General features: G+C 37.9%; 1 protein-coding gene across 1 annotated transcript in view; it reads left to right on the top strand.

The window, feature by feature from the left end:
* The window catches only part of CACNA1D (calcium voltage-gated channel subunit alpha1 D), a 209,412-nt gene extending 190,484 nt beyond the window's left edge, over positions 1-18,928 (top strand). Inside the window, exons 43-50 of the mRNA XM_019473470.1 lie at positions 4,757-4,873; positions 6,391-6,758; positions 7,072-7,098; positions 8,003-8,152; positions 10,463-10,626; positions 14,528-14,649; positions 15,401-15,715; positions 16,713-18,928. Of these exons, the coding sequence (XP_019329015.1) occupies positions 4,757-4,873; positions 6,391-6,758; positions 7,072-7,098; positions 8,003-8,152; positions 10,463-10,626; positions 14,528-14,649; positions 15,401-15,715; positions 16,713-17,006 (1,557 nt within the window). The 3' untranslated portion in view covers positions 17,007-18,928. The remainder of the gene's footprint in view (positions 1-4,756; positions 4,874-6,390; positions 6,759-7,071; positions 7,099-8,002; positions 8,153-10,462; positions 10,627-14,527; positions 14,650-15,400; positions 15,716-16,712) is intronic.
* Positions 18,929-20,499: the final 1,571 nt, after the last annotated feature.

Below are 20,499 nucleotides of genomic sequence, written 5' to 3'. Positions count from 1 at the left end.
GGGACTCCTACAGCTCTATTATTTCAGCATTTGAAAGCACATGTGTGTCATTTCAGTGCTGTGTCAGAGCCAGGGGCATCGTTAATTGTCTCTTGAGATGCTATTTAGGACACAGCACTGGTGTATTAGTGCCTCATGCCATCTTGAAAACATTGCAGGTGCTATTATGCCTCACAAAGCACAGCTGCACAGAATTACCATGTTAATTTGAAGTCATCTTGTGCATTTACAGGAGAACGTATTTAAAGACATGCTTGGGTTTAATATGTAATTATGTTGTTCAGCACACTGTGTGTCAGTGGTCTGATACGTCTCGTCTTTCTCATGCCTACAAGGAAAAAATTAAGTAAGGAAGGCATCAAAAATTAAATTTTAGAGATGAAGTGTCTGAATAAGAAATAACTTCTTTTGCAAACTTCTAGTGAAATCTCTAGAATAGAATTGGAGGGAAACACGGTAGCATTAATCTCTTTTCTTCCTCTACTTCAAAGAAACAACAACAAAATAGAAAAACCTGAGTAGAAACAACAGATGTCCTCTTGCAGAACAGCATGAATAATTCAGTGATGCAGTTTTGATCAATGTTATCCCTACAGAACTGGTGCCTAAACATCTCTTGCATGTTTTATCTGTTCTGTTAGACCCTTTCATCTTCCAGTGTCTTTGATGAAAACAAAATTTGCTGCAAGGTATAGGGTAAATGTGAGAAAAAAAGATGTATTTTTTCCAGTTACAGGTACATTAGGCAAAGACATTTTGTGTATAGCAAATAATAATACTCTGTGTTGGAAAGTTAGAGATGAACAGAACTGAACAATTCTGTGTTCTGCAATATACTGGGATTATTAAACACATTTTCTTAGAAATGTGATCCACCTGACTGATTTAACAGCCTTGTGAACCAGGCAGGTTTTCAGTCTGGTGAGCTGAGATGGATATTAGATGTATATATGATGGCAGAACTGGCCCCTTGCTTCTTGAAATGATGTGAATGGTATTTTGGTCCTCAAAAAATAGGAAATAAATCAATATTTATTATTCACATTTCCACTTATTTAGGGAAAAAATTTATGCTGAAATGGCATAAAATAATCTTGAAGCTTCCTTTAAGGAAAGGCGAGAATTCTCTGGACATGAGAAAATCTTCAGGGATTAAGAATCTGCCATAAAAAAATGAGGATATAAGGGAGACTGGAGAGAGTGTGACCCTTTCTGTAACCTTTACCAGCCAAAGGAAATGTTATGAAAGTTCTTATATCGGTCTTTAGTGTCTACTCATTGTTCTGTTTGGGGAAAGTAAAGAGGATTTAGCTGTGACTGCCTTTCCTCTGCAGCTCTGATAAGCCATGCTCAAAGATTGTGAGGAAGTAATTTCTGTATAACACTCAAATTTGACTTTTTTTTTTTGCAAGTCATTATATTACGATGCTTCAGGAGTGTGGCTAGTCTTGAATCATTATATGTAGTAACAACAAAAGCTCTTAAAAAGTTCTACTTAGGGAAATAATTGCCTCCTAAGAACTTAAGCAGTTGTAATGAAAAAGAAACAAGCACGCCTCTGTCAAATGTAGACAAATCTATCCAGGCTCTCTTCTTGAAAAGTCCCATCTACTCAGTTTTTTTGTAAGAGAAGAAATTATCTCAAATCTAAATGTAGCAGTTTTTAGAACTTCACAAATGGAGGACAACATATACTCCCATTGCCCTCTTGTGCATTATAATGTCTCTAGGGTTCTTGCTGGGTAGACTAAAATGGGCAACGTTATACAGGGAAACGTGTATCAGAAGGACCCTTCTTCCCTGTAAGCGAATGGAGAGATCTGGGGAAGGTTGGTTTGATATTTGGGTGTCATCTTTTATTTAAGAGATTTTTGATTTGGTTCTGAAGTGCTTGAAGGTAAAGTGAAATGTTTTATCAGTCCATGCTACCTCTACGACCTTCACACAAGACGTTAAATGCGGTTCAGAGGAGGGATCTTCCTGCTGACGTATAAGTACCAATTCCTGCACTTTTACATCAGCCCCCCTTCAGTGGTAGCTGACTGATCTAATGAAGGATTGTCTTATCGGTAAGAGCTCAGCGTGAGAATTTGTCTCACTGCGTGGTGCTCTCCTGTCATAAAAATTGCTCTTAGAAAACTTAGAATACTTTCAGATTACACCAGGTAAAATGAGGCAGTACATGGGAGTAGTCATTTTAATGACAGAAATTGTTGTAGGTAGTTCTGTTAGAGCAAGTAAGTGGAGGAATATTGTAATTCTGCAGGCAGATGTTGCTTGTAGAACCTGTGGCTTCTGTACTGGCTGTGAGTGAATAAAGCTGATCGGTTTAGTTTAACTAACATATGCTTTTACATATGGTGATCCAGGTTTTAGTCTTACGCTGTTGACTGTGTCATTGCAAGAGGTCTGTTACAAGAAAATGAGTATTACTGAAGAGAGATGAGATGATAAAAGCTGCCTGCTTTCTCTTGAGTAAAGGAGTAATTCACCAAGAAGTAAACCAGAAGGCGGTTGGAAATATAATCAAAATTAAATTACTATTGAATATGTTGCTGCCAAACACATGGCTTTTCTCAGCTTTTAGGCATATGTGGGACTTTGTCACAATTTGGCAGGGAGGAATATAAGCTAGTAGTTTTTGCCAGGGGTAGAATTTATAATACTGCTGTCTGAGCGTGTTGTGTTCACAGGAAGGCTGAGCTTGAGGGGAGTCTGGCTTTGACTGAAAGCACAGAGCTTTTGTGTACTTGTAGAGCAGTGCACTCAGCTTCAGCGTTAGAAGATGGGCTCTATGGAGATACGTAACACTGGGGAATCGAGACTTGACTACTATGTCTCTTATGTTCACTGCTATAGCGTAGGTCTATTCAGCTATTTTTCTGCATGCTTATTTTCTTATGTTAGTAGTTCTTGCATCGTATTCTGTTCATACTAACCTCAGTTTATTTTTGTGTTAAAGTGCCAGTGTAGCTTTGGGGGTTTTTGTTCTTTCTGGTTTTCTTTGCTATTAAATAAGCAGGTAGTGAGCGTGAAAGGCAAGTGAATATTCTTGCTAATGATTGAATTACCAAAATATAATAGTAATCCTCTGCTAAATAAATACTGCCTTTGTCTCTGCTAAATAAATAGCAGCCTTTGGTCTTCTACTTCAAAATCTGTACCTTAAAGTGTTAATTTTACTTCCCTTTAGCACCTTACAAAATGATGACATTAGCAACCTTGCTAAGGTTTTGACTATGCAATTAGCATAAGAAGTGGGAGAAAGCACAATGTATTCATGAAATGTATATTGTATATTAACTCACTAGGAAATTATTTTTAGAGCCTTGTTCAATTATAGCATAACTCTCAAAGTTCATCCCTGAGGAAGAAAGTACAATTGCCAAATACACGTAGCTAATATGATTAGTCAAGCGCCGTTTTCAGGAAGTCAAATACTGGTATGAGTGAAACCTGAAAGGAGCCTATAATAAATCTACACCGTTAGATACAAAGCTTTTTGGTTCATCCCTTTCCAGGTTCTGATTGCCCACACTGCATAAATGCCATTTTGCTCCGCAGCAAACCAACTATTTCCGTTTTGAGCTGAAACCTGACTGCGATGCTGTGGTGTTCTCCAGGCAACATGTGTGATAGGCAGCATGAGTGGGACCAAGCCACGTTTGGTGCCCTCCAAGGTCCTTCAGCTCCTTCTGGAGCTGAGAGACACGCAATATTCTCTACATACCTTCATGCCACCCCAGGGCGAGTAACATGCAATGTCATGCCATAGAAGTGCAGCTCTGATGGGCTGGAACAGCCCTCATCTGCATCAAAAAATGCAGAAAAATAATAAATCAGACTTTTAGATCATAATCAAGAATGGAGCCAAGGGCTGTGCGTGATTATTAGTAGTGTGAGTGTAGTGTTAGTAAAGGGCTAAACAAACAAATCTTTGATTTCTTCTGAACCTGAGGAGATAAAAGAAAGAGTTGGGAAGAACAAGATTGCGTTTTTTGCTTCGGACCATGACAGCCGGAGTTAAAACAGGAAAAATATCTCCTTTTTGAAGTAGGTAAGGCCTATACAAAAGCACTGAATTCTTGGCCCTGAGTATGATGTCTGTTTCCTCTCTCATGTGCAGGTCTGTCCTTGGCAGCTTCAGCATTATCCCTTTTCCTAAAGGTTGCTTGTGGTAGCAGGCTTGAGAGGAATATGAACCGATATACGCTGAGGTCCATGTTACTGTAGCTAGATGGTTTTCTGTCCTAAATTAAAGCTTCAAATCAAATATCTGCATATCGCAGTGCAGTGCAGATGAGCTGGAATTATTTCACTGCTTTCTTTTACATCTGAGCTCTGCTAAAACTGCTGTTGCAATAGCAAAGATCTCCTTGTGTTTCCTTTGTGGACACAGGCTGCAAACATGTTTTTAACATTAAATATACATCTCATTGAAATGCATTTTATTATAGTTCTTGCTGATTACTTATGCTTTATTATAAGATGAATTTTATTTCCATAGGGTTCCTTAAACATCAGTGGTCAGGATCCACACTGTGATGATAAAGACATGATCACCTCAGCAGGATTGTACTGCAATATAAGCCTTTTGTTAATAACAGTAGAGAGACTTGTAGTAGGATGCATCCTCTATGGATGTCAGGATACAAAAACTTGTTAACTGTCCTTTAAAAGAAATTTACACGCCTGTAATTAAAGAACGAAAAAGAATTTGCATTCCTAATGTGTTATGATATTGTCATTGATTTAGGCAGGACTAAGGACACTTCATGATATTGGCCCTGAAATACGCCGAGCTATATCCTGTGACTTGCAAGATGATGAACCAGAGGAAAACAATCCAGAGGAGGAGGAAGATGTTTATAAAGTAATGCCAGAACACAGCTACCTGAATTGTTTTATCATATAATATGAGATTAAAGAATGAGCTTATCCCTGAATATGGAGTAAAAATAACAGTAATAATAATAATAAAACTCCCTCAAACCAGAACAATATAAATATTCTATAAATAAGTATATTTTTAATATATGTAGCTCTATGAAAATGGTATTACCAGGACACTTGCATCTCATCATAAATTTAGGAAGTAGTTCCTGCAGGATGATTCTCCTGCCCCTAATTCTTTCTCATTAATTCTTTTTTTCTTAAGCAAATCCTAAGAAAAGGTATGAACCTTGCCGTCTCAGATTTTGATAGTGGCAAGGTTAGACTGGAAGTGTCTTAACTTCTGCAGTGGTAGATAGGAAGAAGAGAATGAAATTCTATGCGGCCACATCACAACAGACACAAAGCTGCGTATTTTAAAATGAATGCCTGGATTACTTACACAGAAGTCAAATAAATATAAATGCCATTTCCGATTTCCTGAGGGATATCAATAAGAACCAATCAGAAAAAAAGATTAGTTTTCCTCTTTTACGCTATAGATATCCAGTCTGATGGTGAACACGTAAAGTTGGTATTATAACCAGGAGCGATCTGCAAACCATTTGTCAGCCAGCAAGAAAACTTAATTTTTCACAAGCATTTCAGAAGAAGCAGATGTAAAAGCATGCTTCTGCAGTAATTATGTCAAAAATAGCTTGCTCTTGTCCTTTGCAAAAAAGGAGGATGTGGCACTGGAGACATGCATCAGTAGATGCATTTCTCTGCCAACCATCATTACCTCCTGTCTTTCCTAGATTGAGCTTCAAGACAGACTGCTGTCATCCAAGACCCACACCTGGCTAGACAGGGAGGCTACCTAATCTGGGTCAGATGTAAAAGAGAGCTGCATGTCATAGTCATAACTTAGCACTTCATTCTCTCTTTCACCATCCATTACACTCTTCAGGGCTAATAAAGAGTTACTACTCTTTCTCGTACCTCTGCAAGGAGAAGGAATGGAAGCACTGAAGCTTAATGTTACCTACTTGAGATATGCTTGCAAGCTGTTGCATGGCACTCCATCCTGTCTGAGTGACGCCTGTTGCAAACCGATGCTCTGGGAGAACAGGAGAGAATAAGTGTTCTCAAAAATTAAGCAGACACGTCCCTTTCTGAGGAAGTTGGTGCATGTTCGTGTATGGAAATCTAGGTTTCTCCTGCGTAATAAAATGTGGAGAAATGTGTATGTCACATTTAGTTGTATGGAAAAAGAATAATGATCACAGCATAATGTGGATTTAACTCTGAAATACAAATATTGTCATTATCACAATCACATCTCTATCACTTCAGGAGATCCCACCTGAAGCATCATAAAATTAGGAAGAAAAATCACAGCTTATTTGAATTGCTACTTTTGTATGCATGTAGGAGAGAAAATTAAGTTATCACTGTCTAAAATCTATTCTGTTAAGGTATCTGATGTAATTTTTTCTTTCTCTTCCCCTAAAACAGAGGAATGGTGCCCTCTTTGGCAACCATATAAACCATATTAGCAGTGACAGACGAGATTCATTTCAACAGATCAACACCACACACCGTCCCTTACACGTTCAGCGGCCTTCAATTCCATCTGCAAGTGATACTGAGAAAAATATCTATCCTCAGGCAGGAAATTCTGTATACCACAATCATCATAATCACAACTCAGTAGGAAAGCAAGTTCCAAACTCAACAAATGCCAATCTCAATAATGCCAACGTGTCCAAAGTTGTTCATGGAAAACACACAACTTTTGGAAATCGTGAGCGCAGAGCTGAAAACGGTTACCATTCATACTCCAGAACTGATCATGAGAAGCGTAGAAGGCCAAGCAGTAGGAGGTAAACTTACGAATATGTATTTGCTTTTAAATAAGTTTATATATTACAAGTACACTATAAGAAAACTTATGCTACGTGAAACTAATTTGTATATTTAGCTTCGTTTCTGTTGCCTACTGATGTATGAAACGTATTTAAAATATAGCTCTGATGTATGGGAAATGTATATAACTTTAATAAGGTTTGAAAGTAGTAGTTTTCTGTAAAGTGAAATTATTAGTTACGGCACAGACATTGTAATCACCAATGAATTTCTCTAAACTACCTGATTTTAAAATAGTTTTCTCCTTATTTTCATGGCTTACCTGGATAGAACCCGCTACTATGAAACATATATTAGGTGAGTTGATATTGTTCTGACGTAATTGAAGAGGACGAAGTAGTTTTTCTTGTTCTTTTTTCCTTCTTTTTCTTTGTCTTCTTCTTTGTCTTTGTCTTTTTCTTCAGTACAATTTTCAAAATTAACTGTATGACAATGCATGTGCTGAATAACTTAAGTGACGATTTCTAAGTCAAATTTTCCACTGCCTGTTCTAAAAGGATAAACTTCTGGTGAAGTTCAAAATTAATTCAAGCCCTTTTAAGAGTCCGGGCAGGTTTGCGCAGTTTTCAGCAGGCAAAAGATCACACCTGATGGTAGCCCTTGTTTAAAATTGACTTGTGAAGACTGGAAAAAACACTGGGTTTAGCTTTGATAAATATTAACGTGTACAGTTCCATTTATAGGGGTTCCAAAATCTTTCCTGGTCTTATGTCTGAATATTTTCTAAGACAGCTTTTAAAAATAGGATATATTGTGTTATTTGAAGTGCATTGCTAAAGGTACATTAAGTGCTAGTTTTTAATGTCTAGATTTGCACATCCATTTCAGATTTTTCTTGGAATACCTCAGTGAGTGCTCCTTAATATTTTAGCCATTTGGCAAACTTCAGACATTTGAGAGAGGCTGTTTCTTCAAAGTATTCTGAATTTATATTTTGTAGAAATGTCTTAAATGTATTTGACTTCACGGAGCATCCCCATATTAATTATTTTCTTATTTGTACCATAAGGAAATAAAGGGAGTCACCTTTAAAGAAACAGATAAAATAGTCATGTTCTGAATTGCAGTTCTGTGCAATTTACTATAACACCACATTCTGACAACGAGAGAGTTATTAATGCTTGTCTTCCCCCCCCCCCCAAAAACATTTTTTATATAACTAAAATATAAAAAAATATAAATATTTGTTTGCTACTTACAGATCTGACTCTGGTGATGGGCGTCGACCTACTATTTGCCGCGAAGAACATGAAGTTCAAGACTATTGCAATGATGATCATTATTTGGGAGAGCAGGAATATTTTAGTGGGGAAGAATATTATGAGGAAGACAGTATGTTGTCAGGAAGCAGGTGAGGATATTTGTTACACTGGGAAAAATATTTCAATAAATTAGGTGCATGTCTGTAAAGGCGTCACTAAGCACACTTATACTGAAAATGCTCTGATGAAGTTAATACTCCACAACTGCTGGCAAGTAAAACGGTGAATGGGAATAGTGTGTGTACCAAAGATCTTCTGTATTTGGCGTCATGTGCCGAGTCCAGCAAAACTTCTGTACCAAATTCAAAGGAAAGCACAAATTTCCTTTGAACTGAGTATAAACTAGATAGTGCATAACCGAAGAAGCATTTCATTTATAAATAAAATTTCACGTACAATGGAAGAAGGATCAAGCTCAGATAGAGAGAGGAGCTTTTAGAAAGGGTTTTCTTCTTTTAATTTAACTTAAAAGAAAGGTGAAACTGGTAACTATGGACTGAGATCATACGGTAGTACTAGCTGGACCAATAAAGAATTGGACGACTTCCTTTTGAAAATTCTCATTATACCTCTTTACTAATAATCCTCCTCTTGGCACCATGTTTTGTCTCCTTAGTGCAAACACTTAACACTGTCATAGTTGTCCTGGCCTTTATATGTTTGGAGTAGATGTTTTTTAAGTTTTATTCATAAGCTTTATGGAAATGCCATCAACTGAATTTTAGTCAACAACTAGCGTTTCTTACAAATTTGTAATACTGCATAATGTCTAAATTTGTATTAATCTGAGGCTCCTTACTGTAACTGCAGAATTCTAGTTTTGTGACCTGTTTCCTCTCAGTTTTCTAACTGATTTCTGTTTTCTTTGGCCAAAACTTAGGAATAGTATCCTAGTTAATTATAGTATTTCTGTCCAGTAGGGTTTTTCCAAGGCCCAGTAGTGTTTTTTAACAACTCTTGCCTGATCCTGTGTGTTTAACCCCCATGATCTTTGCATTCAATATCTTAATTTCAGATTTAAGAAGAAAAGGCCTTGATTTAATTTTGGTAAATTTCATCTTTTCTCTGAAACTTTATTTCATGCAGTTTCTTCAGAAATGGACTGGGGTGGGTTTTTCTAACTTTAGAAGAGTGGCTCCCAAGTTAGTTCAGCTTTGAGCGTTACCAAATTAGTTTGATTTGAGCACTGTGCCGTTGGCTTCAGGCAGCGACGGCTTCAGCAACAGGGCAGGTCCTAACTTTGCCTTGGGACCATTCCTGTACGTAAATGATAGGTTTCCAGTTGTTCAGGCAGTGGTGGGTGCTACTTTGGGAGGAAGTCCTGCCTGATATTCCTGATTTAGTCTTTAAAATGTGAGATTGTTCTGGTGTTTTCTGAGTATCAACCTGCCATGGAACACAACCTATATTTGGTAATACTGAAAGGCTTCCTATTTAAAAAAAAAATTAAATGCACCTTTTCCGCAAATATCTTGTGATTTTTTTAATTCCATAATATTCACCTTCTCATTATGACGTAGAAAGACGTATGCATTTACAAGATCTTGAGTAGATTGTGTTCATCTTCCTTACAATAGCTGTGTTTCCCTTCTGCTGAATAAATTCAATAACTTCTCAAAAATACCCTCCACTTCTGTCAATAGATTTTTAGTTTGAAGTCCAGCCCAGAAGCAGAGGAGTTTATTGCCATTTTATCTTGGATCCACAAGTGCATATGCACAAGTGCCAGACATGCTGAATTCTCTTCCTCCTCCTCCTCCTCCTCCTCCTCCTCCTCCTCTACTGCCTTTCTTTGCCATCTGAATTCTGGCAAGATTGGCACCCTAATCTGCATCTTGTTGGTTTGCATAAAAGCTAAGATTTGCATGAAAGTGAAATTCTACAGAATTCTCAGGTCACTAATTTTTTGGTATGATAATTACAGTCAAATTACAGCCTTACAAGATTTGATTTTCAACAAGAGAAGTATCCAGAATGTAAAAGGCTTAATTCCATTCTCTGAGTTTCCGTGCTCAGAGGGTTCCCAGGGTTCACAAGAGAGCATGGCGGGAGTAGAACAGAGTATTTTTATTTATTTGTTTTTAAGCAGTGTACAACTGAGGTCCTCCATTTTAGCCTGTACTGGTAAGAATAACTTCATTGAAAATATAATTTGATAAAAATTTCACCTGAGAACTCACTATATAACTATACTAGTACAAAAGTGTATGCTTGCTATCTCAAAATCAGTTTGCATGCAGAAACTGGATTTTAAAATTGGGTCGTGTAATTATATAATGTAATGTTCGGGTATCTTGCTGGAGAAAGAGTAGATTTGAAAATCTTCTAGAAGAAATCCAATAGATCAATTTACAGAAACTGACTGAAATAACGTTTTCTCTATTGTATTTTAAACGCAGGCATATATATGATTACCACTGTAGATATCACTGCCATGACTCAGATTTTGAGAGACCAAAAGGTAACCATCACCCACATGGTTTTTTTGAGGAAGATGAGTCACAGATCTGTTACGATACAAAAAGATCTCCCAGGAGACGGCTGCTACCTCCAACACCAACACGTAAGTACATTAAGAACAATTTGTTTGCAAATCCAGAATTATTTAAATGCATTCAGACATGTTCCAGTTTAAAAAGGCTTCTTTTTAACTTGGATTTCAAACGTGACGTTTCTCGATTACTGTTGCTAGTGGATTATTGTGTATGGCAGAAATATCTATCCATCCTGAGAGACTGCTCAGAGAATCTGTGGATCCTAGCTTACAAGTCAGTCTTTCTAATATCTCTTGCCTCACTCATCCAATAACATAAAATTAGCCGATTTAATTGCCAGTTTTAACTTGATTTGATAAATTAAGAAAGAGCAAGGTAGAACGCAGCAGTAGTTTGCTTTGAAACGTTGGTCAGAGGGTTTCAGTCCGTGTGCCTTCATTCACACCTAGGGATGTGCAGCGTTGCCCTGAGTCAGTGCCATTGCCTCTCTAGTGACTCACCTGCTGGCACTTTCCCCGTCTCTTAAGACGTGCTGCTTAATGACGTTGTGCTCAGTGCCATTTACAGCTTTACCTCGTACTGTTTAGTAAACACCACCGTCTGAAGCAGGGTAATTGTCAGGGAAAAGAGAACCAAGAGTGAGCTTAGCGGTGCTTTGGGTTTGGGTTTTTCCTCCTTACTTTTGAAGTGCCTTAAGCTTTTTAATGTGAGTTTCTCAAATCCCTGTGAAAAAGAAAAGTGTTACCCTGGGCTAAGCATCTTATTTCAGACTCACGTTGGTACTTTATTGTGCCATCTCAGGCACAATGCTTAATATTCTGTGTTTCTTCTGAGGGAGAAAATGTTTCAATTCATAGATTGAATTAGTATTGTCAACTGATTTTTTTACCTGTTTCTTTCATTTTTGTTTATTCTCCTCCTTGGATCTTTCCCTTGGTTTCCCCTTATCTCAAGCACAATATTGTTTTATCTGCATTTCTAAAAGCTCTCATGCTTCTTATCTTGTAATTTTGGTTTTGTATGTTCCAGGCCATAATGCAGAGATTAGCAGTGCTAATCCTCTGGTGAAACTAGGCACAGACTCAAAGCTCTTGGATTTTGGTCTTTGACCTCTGACACTTCACAGAGAGGAAGCACTTGGGGTTGGGAAGTGTAAAATAAACCGCTTTCCCAGGCTAAAATAAAGAGACTGGGTTGGTGCAGAAGAAACAGCACTCAGCTCCGTGCAGCCCCATAGGGTCCCTAAGGGTACTCTCACGCATGGCATGGTCAGCACAGCCAGGTCTGTCACATATGTCTTTGGGAGATGCCATCTAACCAGTGCCATCCGGACAAGACAATACAGGATCATTTCTAGAAGAGTCTCCACGTTTTGTCTGCTCTAAGATGGACTGGCTTTCTCACAAAACCAGACTTGTCTTTCATTCTGATGATGCTAGCAGCCAGAGTCACAGTCCATTTATCTGTGGAAGTATGACTCTAAGGACCCTGTGGGTAGGAAAATAAGTTTCAGTCCTTTCCTGTCTCAGGCACCCTAAAGAAAATGCAGGTATAGATTTAAAAAATAAAAGTGTTTCAGAGACAAGTGTTGTGGGATCATTATACAATGCCTGAAGTACAGTCTCAGACTGTTCAAAGCTACAGAAAGCTGTAATAAAGGGCAGCAGCAAAATATATAATAAAAGAAACATTCTTCAGCAATACTGTCAGTGCTGGATCCTCACTTTGGGCACTCAGCTCCTTACGACAAGACTAGGAATGCTCTCTGCTGTTTGGCTTTCTGACCTTAAGCGGCACAGGTGGAAGAAGCAGAAAGAATATGAGTCTTGCACTATAGAGGGTAAATAACTCAGACGAATGACCGTGAAGTGTACAGAAAGCTGCTAGCTCTCTTCCAGTAGCAGAAGGAACAGACATCAGACAAAGGGGAGACTGTGAAAGGAGACTCCTGTGTATCTTTCTACAAGCTTTTCTGATAGCAGAGGAATTTAAAGGTGAAGAAAGATTTGGATGCTTTATATATCCTCTCCATACATTGCAGGAGAACAACCTGCAATAAAAATCCTCTGGGGTCTTCCCATGGAAGTGTCGAGAGGGGAGGGTTGAAGGTTTCCTGTGACTGCAGCCTTTGGACTTCATTTAACTTTTCTGATAACGTTCTGATGACAGTATTAAGCAGACGTTCCTTTAGAGGAAGCTTACGCTTTTTATCTCACGTACAAGAAACTAGATAAATGTACTAGATAAGAGGGTATTTGATATCCTAGGATAAGAGGACCTAGTTCTGATCTAAGGTGCGTAAGGGTAATGTAGGAAGTAAAGTCCTTTGACTTACACCAGTATAATGTCACAAGAGCAGAGTCAGGCCTCCTGTCATAACCATGTGCTTAATGTTCAAGAACACAGTTGAGAAATTTCAGAGGCTCGGTATCTCGGCAGATTTTAAAAGAAGCTCAAACCTATTATTTGTAACCAGTGTATGGGCTGTTTGGCCTGGGGAGGAAGCCTTGATCTTCTCACGTAAAAGAAAAAAAGAGAAAGAAAACCCAAAGAACCTGCAACACTGCACTAGCTAGTTTCTGCTAGCGTCTGGATTCAGTCCAAGTTAATGTAACATACAGTGCCTTGGCTGGGTACTGTAGGTAGTAAATTGAGCTCTGTGTCGAGCTTTCTAGAGGTTTTCATACCAAACTCATCACCACAGTATTTGAGCAACTTCCAGAAGTGCACTGGGAAATGATTAAACTGTTGTTTCTGGCCCTCTCCTGGAGAGAAGGATGTGCAAAGCAGTGTCTTGTTTTGGATGAGGGGACTTTTTGGTTTGTTTTTTATTCATTTTGGTATTGGCACATTTAGCATTTGTTAGGATCAGGAGCCAAGGCTTGCATTCCTGTGTTTGGATTTACCATAGAGACAATGGAAAGAGGCACAAAGTTTGCATTAAGTGGACTGAATCACCTCCTGGAGGTGCCCATTTTAGTCCAATGGCTCTTTAAGGAACCTTGATTGTTAGTATTGCTAGAGCGCTAAGTGCCTGGTGAGAACTATGAGGAATCCTAAGTCTATGGCACCTAACTCTTCAATACTGTTCACAAAATTCTTGGTGTTGGGGAAAAAAGATACCAAGAATAGTATCAATAAGTTTCAAGAGAGCACAATTCTGTATCATTGCTTTGTGCAGTCAGGCTCTTTCCAGTTTTACACTATGATGCTCACAGCTGTGAGGACGTATCTGGATTCCAGCTGCTGTTCAGCACCCGGGTTTTCTTCACACTGAAGCTAACACAGGAATGATACCATGCGCTGCTTCCCATTGTTCCCTAGGCTTTCACCAAGACCAGCTGAAACATTTCCACATCAGCCAAACATCTTGATCCAGTTTAGATTTCCACTTTTTCCTTTCTAGCATTTACATGAATAATAACAGCACACGTAACAGCAGAGACCATGGCTTATCATTGTCGTAAGTAACAGAATAAACATCAGGAATTGATAACATGAGTCAACTTTGACTTGCATATGGTTTTTCATATTACACGTTGCTTCCAAGGAACCGGGGATTTGGTATTTCCTTTGGGAAGTCCGGTTCATTAGAAAGAAGAGTTTAAAACCATGGGGAAGAAAGAAGAAACTCTTCTTTGTAACTGTTCACAGCAGTTTGCAGCAAAACTCTGAAGTTAAGTGTCTGAACCAGTCTGCTGCATAACACAAGCTTGCTTTGTGAAACAGCTGCTTCAAATCCTGCCATGTTAGGCTGCTCGTATGGTTTCTACCTAGGGCTGCATTTGCTCACACGATGAATCTATCCTTTATCTTATAACCAGCTGCTTGCTTCTGTTAGCACAACTCATTTCTTGTTGCGGGATATGTTTTTATTTGTGTGATAGTTGGCTCACACTGGAACTCTGGAAATAATAGACTTTGAGGAAAAGTATTTTATTTTCCTAATCAATTATGGTTTCCCTGTAGCAAATAGACGATCTTCCTTTAACTTCGAATGCCTCCGCCGACAAAGTAGTCAAGATGACATACCACTCTCTCCTAATTTCCACCATCGCACTGCTTTACCACTTCACTTAATGCAACAGCAGGTAAACACAAAATCTTACTTAACTAATAATGAATTACATTTTTCCAGCTTCTATATCATACCTCTGACTTTCATTGTTGTTTGAAACAGTACTGGTGTACTATGTAGTTTACCTGCACACGACTTCTAGGCCAAGTGTAGGCTTGTAGTTGCTAGACACGAGGCTTCTCAAACATCGACCTTCTACAAAACATTGAAAATGAGTAGTTTGCCCCTATGACTCTTTAAGCGTCGGGATGCCCTAAGGAATTTCAACCAGGACTGCATAATACGGCAACTGTCTATTAATCTTCGCCTATGCAGTTACTCAGCTCCGTTTGTGAGAATTTGCAAGTACAACACACGCATCTTCTGAGGCTCAGTGCCCAGCTCTGACGTGGCCCTGGGAAGATGGCAGTTTCCGTAGTCTAGAGACACCATCCAGAATGCTTGGAAAATGCTGACAGCTTCCTATCCTGTCCCTGCAGGACAGAAGGAATGTTTCTACGCTTTGCTTTCTTTGTTTAATATATTGTATAAGCAATTACTTTTCTGTATTAATGCTAATACCAAGATTTTGTGATCCCAGTGATAATAGAAAAAATACCCCTTTATCCAGTCAATTTACCACTTTCAGTCCTGTTAAACATCAGAAAATGCTAGCTTTGCATAGCTGCTGCCTGAACGATTGGTTTGAAGTAACTGCTGAAATGAGAAATTAGTATGACTGAGCATTTGAAATCACTAACTTCTAAAACTCTTCCCCTTACCAGGTCATGGCTGTTGCAGGTCTGGATTCCAGCAAAGCTCATAAACATTCACCAAGTCGTTCAACGCGTTCCTGGGCTACCCCACCTGCAACCCCTCCCAACAGGGACCGTACTCCCTATTACACACCTCTAATCCAGGTTGATAGGGCTGAATCGACAGAACATATGAATGGCAGCCTGCCTTCCTTGCACCGGAGCTCTTGGTACACAGATGACCCTGATATTTCCTACCGAACATTTACACCAGCCAGTTTAACTGTACCTCATGACTTTAGGCATAGTGACAAACAGAGGAGTGCAGACAGTTTGGTAGAAGCGGTAAGTATTACAGAAACCTCTGAAGTAGCCAAGATTGTCTGTCTCTCTGGTTTTTCTGTTAACTTTAAAAAGCATATAGTTCAGTCCACATTCTCTCTCTGAAAATTTTCATTTTCATTTTCAAAGCCCAAAACTGTTTTTAGGTAAAGACAGGGGAACTTATTCGTAGTTGTCATGTAGTGAAGGGTTTCTACTGAATCCAAATCTCAGCGTTGGTGTGTCAGAGAACTGGAGGGATTTCAGAGAGATTTGAAATTTAAGTTTTCTAGATGAGGATCAGTTATGAAGTGCCCTTCCACAATGGCTGATAGGGAAGAGAAGATGCATATGCCGGTTCTCTCTGGTGTTTCTATAGAAATACATCACCATTTTTGCAGTAATCTGAATAAAAGAAAAAGAGCTCTATGAATCAGGGTACCAAATGCAGAGGTGAGTATCAACTACAAGGATTGATTTGTAGGTGGACTAAAGAATGTTGAGAGTTCCCTTTTAATGGAAATGGAATCATAATTTCTGTTCTTGCTTCCATCTGTCGCTTCCTTTCCATTGCTATGAGCTAAAAAATATACTTTGTTACATTTATTTGCAAATGGGACTTCAGCATCTTTCTTCCATGTAAAGTACCGAGAACGTATCTAGAATTCTGTGTTTCAGGCAGTTGTTCTAATTGCGCCATCTGCAATATATCAACTGTTGTCTTTAGTATATCAGCCTGATGATTGACGTTTATCAAAGACTACTGCCAAATTTCTAAAGAGAGAAGTCCGATGTATTGGATTATCAGTTACATTATCACATAACTGACGCAGTGTGGTTTGGAGCCATTTGATTGTCGATTTGATTTGATTGTCCTTTACACAGGCAGTTTTGCAGTGGGTTGCTGTAGTGATTCAGCATGGGGTTTCTAGTATTTTCCACAAATGAGAAATGTTGTTATGACCTGTCTGCTCTTCTGTATTTCCACTGTGTATCTCATTCTCTCCCCTCCATCTGCCAGGTACTTATATCTGAAGGCCTAGGAAGGTATGCAAAGGACCCTAAATTTGTTTCAGCTACAAAACACGAGATTGCTGATGCATGTGACATGACTATTGATGAGATGGAAAGTGCAGCAAGTAATCTTCTCAATGGAAATATCAGCAATGGGACCAATGGGGACATGTTTCCCATTTTAAGCAGACAAGATTATGAACTTCAGGATTTTGGTCCTGGCTACAGTGATGAAGAACCAGAAACGGGACGATATGAAGAAGACTTAGCTGATGAAATGATATGCATTACAAGCTTATAGTATTTAGCAAGGAAAATGATTCTAATAACAGAAAAAGTGCCTCATAGTTTAAAGATGCTAGGCACTAGCTGGAGTGAATAACCAATCAAGTTTTGTACAAGTGATGTCACACCTCAAGGAAGCCATAACTAATAAATTGATTATCTCCAGGTTGCCGAAATGTGATCAGAGCTGCAGTACGTCAAGTCTCCTCCCACAGAATCTTCAGTTCCTCTGTAGGAATAAGGTTATTTTGAAACCAAGCAGATTGTGACAATCAGTTTTTTGAGGGCTAGAGCGGGATTCTGAGGTGTAATATCTTGCCTGTCTTTCAACCTTGTGCTGCTGTCCTTCATAGTAGAGCAGGATTTTGTCAGTGAAAATGTCTGTGTAAGTCCGGCACAAAATTGCGTGGGAAATAGCAACATGTGATGAGTGATGACAACCAATAATGTCATTACCTCAGTACTCGATAGCATATCAGCTACCCGTTGCATATCCATTCTAACATTGTTTTCAAACTTGCCTCCTGATTTCTTTTCTTAATGCTCTTCTAAAATACAGTTTGTTGTGCTCTACCTGTTAGAGATCGTTGGAAAAAGAAGTTATATAAAGAATAATCTGTCATATGTAACACCAGTTTACATAGGAAAATATCATTCAGATAGTCTGTTTTATGACTATCACGTTAAGGGCAAAATATACTGGAATAATTGCATTCTTACTAATGCACTTGCAACCAGGTTATAGTAGAATTAGATAAGATAGTTTGCTAAAAATTATATAGTAGAAATTATTGTAAATGAATTGTAATATACAATGATTTGTATTTGTAAAGAGATGTTCTATATTTTGTAATTATTGTACCGTAATTGAACTGCAGCAATATTTATGGACCCTAATTATTGTAACTCTCCTCAGAATTCTAGATAGAAGTATTTTTACTTGGAATATATAGATCTATAGCATAAATATTTAAATAGAGCCACCTCTCAGTGTAAATCTCTTTTTGGGATAAAGTGTCAAGTTTGAACTTGGCAACAGAACAGATTTTTTTTTTTTTTTAATAATTGAGTCGAATCTCTCTGCATAAGGGATGCACAGTTGACTATTTACAGTCTTATACTTGGAAAAGTAAAAGATTTAAAGTTATTTTAACTTTTTTGATTGAAAAATAAGCTCTAATTTTATTTTTGTATTAATCCCATGCTAAAAATAAATATTAAAATCATTTAAAAATTGGCAAGTTCATGCCAGGGTATTACTGGTCATGAGACAGTTAGCTTTGACAAAGTGTATTACCTACATACCCTACGTTGATAGGAAGCGTCTTGGGCAGAAAATATTTCACAGGTAAATGAAAATGCTTTACTTCAGTACTACTTACTCTGCTTGGGAAAAAAAGAAATATGATGAAATGCTTCTTCACAGAACCAAAAACCTTGATATAAGAAGTATACTATTTTATTGCCTCTACCTTACTGTTGTTCTATGTGTACTATTTCAAAGATTATTTTTATGCAATCGGGAGAGGGCTTAGATACCGTTCACAATGCAGTAAAACCCTGAAATGACTTTGAGGCTAATACAACCTTGGAGGAAAATCAAAAAACACTGAAAGCTACTGTCTATTTTGTTACCGCTGGATAACAATGACTTGTTCTAACAAGTTATCTTATCAGGTTTTACCTGTAGTTCATATGGTAGATAGCAATCCAGTTCACATTTTTACAAATGTGATGTTTAAAACATGTCAATAAACATTTTGTACATAATGACAGTTTCCTATGAATAGCTCACAGACTTCCTCTGAAATCATTCTTATTTCAAATGCCAGGATAAGAACTTAAAGGTTTGTAAATTATTTCTTGTGCTACATCATTTTGTATTAAAACAAATGCAAAATGTTCTTCAAAATAAAACGGTGTAATAATTTTATTATACTTGGGACTCCTTTTACTAATAGTTTTCCACCAAGAAGCTCCAAAGGTTAAATTCTGTTTGTGCTGTTTGAAGAATGGAAGGGAATGTGTGGAATATAGTCATCAGCCTACGCTATCATAGCGTGCAAGTCTTTTATGAATGATTGCTGTTAACCAGAAAGAAATAAAGTGATTAGAGTATTCATATGGAAAAGGGTACTATTACTCCCCTACTATCTAGGGGATTATTACTTCCCTAGATACAGATCTGTGGAAACAATTAGGAAAATCTGACTGAAATCCCCTAAAACGTCAAAACAAATCTTTCATGCTGTCTGCCAGGAAACACTTGGGTAGGTTACCCAGCAGCAGTCACTTCGTTACACTTTCCCAGCTTACAGAAACAAACTTCAGGAGACCAAAATGGAGCTTTCTGGGTCTGGTGTCACTGTGAAATAACAATGAGTAGTTTTCAAAGTTCCACCTACCGTGGTATACCCACTTCTGAAAACCGCCTTTAAGGCAACTGAAGTTGAACATTAAAACAAAAAAGGAGGGAAAAATCCCAGACCAGGTTACTTAACTGCATGGACTTTTGACAGCACATCAAATTTGGCAGATTGAGCTGAACAGCAATGCTTTTAATTAATCATTTGTCCAAGGAGACAGAAAACAATATGCTGTCTTCGCTGTGTTTTCTTGCTGGTATGGTTAGTCCTTAGCTTTCAGTAGTCTGGTGAGAGACGCTTTAGGGCAGATACGCTATTTTATGAGAAAACAGTCCTTACAAAAATAAATCATGAAGGAAATTTAGTTACAAACCATGTTCTATATAGTTAATGGTTTAAGGGAGAACATACATATATATGGATCATAGAATACCTGTTCAATTTTCTTACAGAAGCATATGGAAAAAAGTAATCAATATATGCACAATTACATGGTAATTGGCACCCTTAAAGTGCTGCCAATCGTAGTAGTTACTCAGTACAGAAGAACTAGAAGTTATCTCAACAATTAAAGCATATTTCATGAGTTTCCAGATTTGTTTAGATATGTCTATAATGACAGAAAACATTAGTGAAGAATTAAGCGTTGCTAAGTCTTTTTACAGTGCAGTAAATTCACTGAAAAAGTGAATATATAAAATATATTCATATTTGAACAGTGTCTTTTTTTGGAGCTTGGATGACAGAAGAATAGAGACTAAAAATTATAATGCTATAATAAGATACGCTTGTGTTCTCTCTACAGTAATTCTTCATTTTAACTATAATTTTAAAAAATGCATAAATGGTTTTATTATGCCTCAAAATATGTTTCTATGTTTATTTCATAGAAAATGCATGTTCCAAGCCCACTTCCCAGTTTTCCAGTGTTTATATAGCTGCCTCATTTGGTTGCAGACTAACTGAAATCAGACACTTGGAAAGGATTTTAAGCTGCAGAAACATCAAAAGTTCTGGTGTACAAAACCTTGAGGGGCCTTACATAAGTTAAATATAATGCAGTTTTACAAATACTGCTATTTTCTGCTACTTTTAAAAGCACTTCTCATACTAAAGCAACTTGAACTGAAATATGCATACAAA

The sequence above is a fragment of the Aptenodytes forsteri genome, unplaced genomic scaffold, assembly GCF_000699145.1.
Source record: "Aptenodytes forsteri isolate BGI_AS27 unplaced genomic scaffold, ASM69914v1 Scaffold53, whole genome shotgun sequence".
Lineage (NCBI taxonomy): Eukaryota > Metazoa > Chordata > Aves > Sphenisciformes > Spheniscidae > Aptenodytes > Aptenodytes forsteri.
Note: the sequence above shows the minus strand (reverse complement) of the source record. Positions and strands in the feature narration are given on the sequence as shown.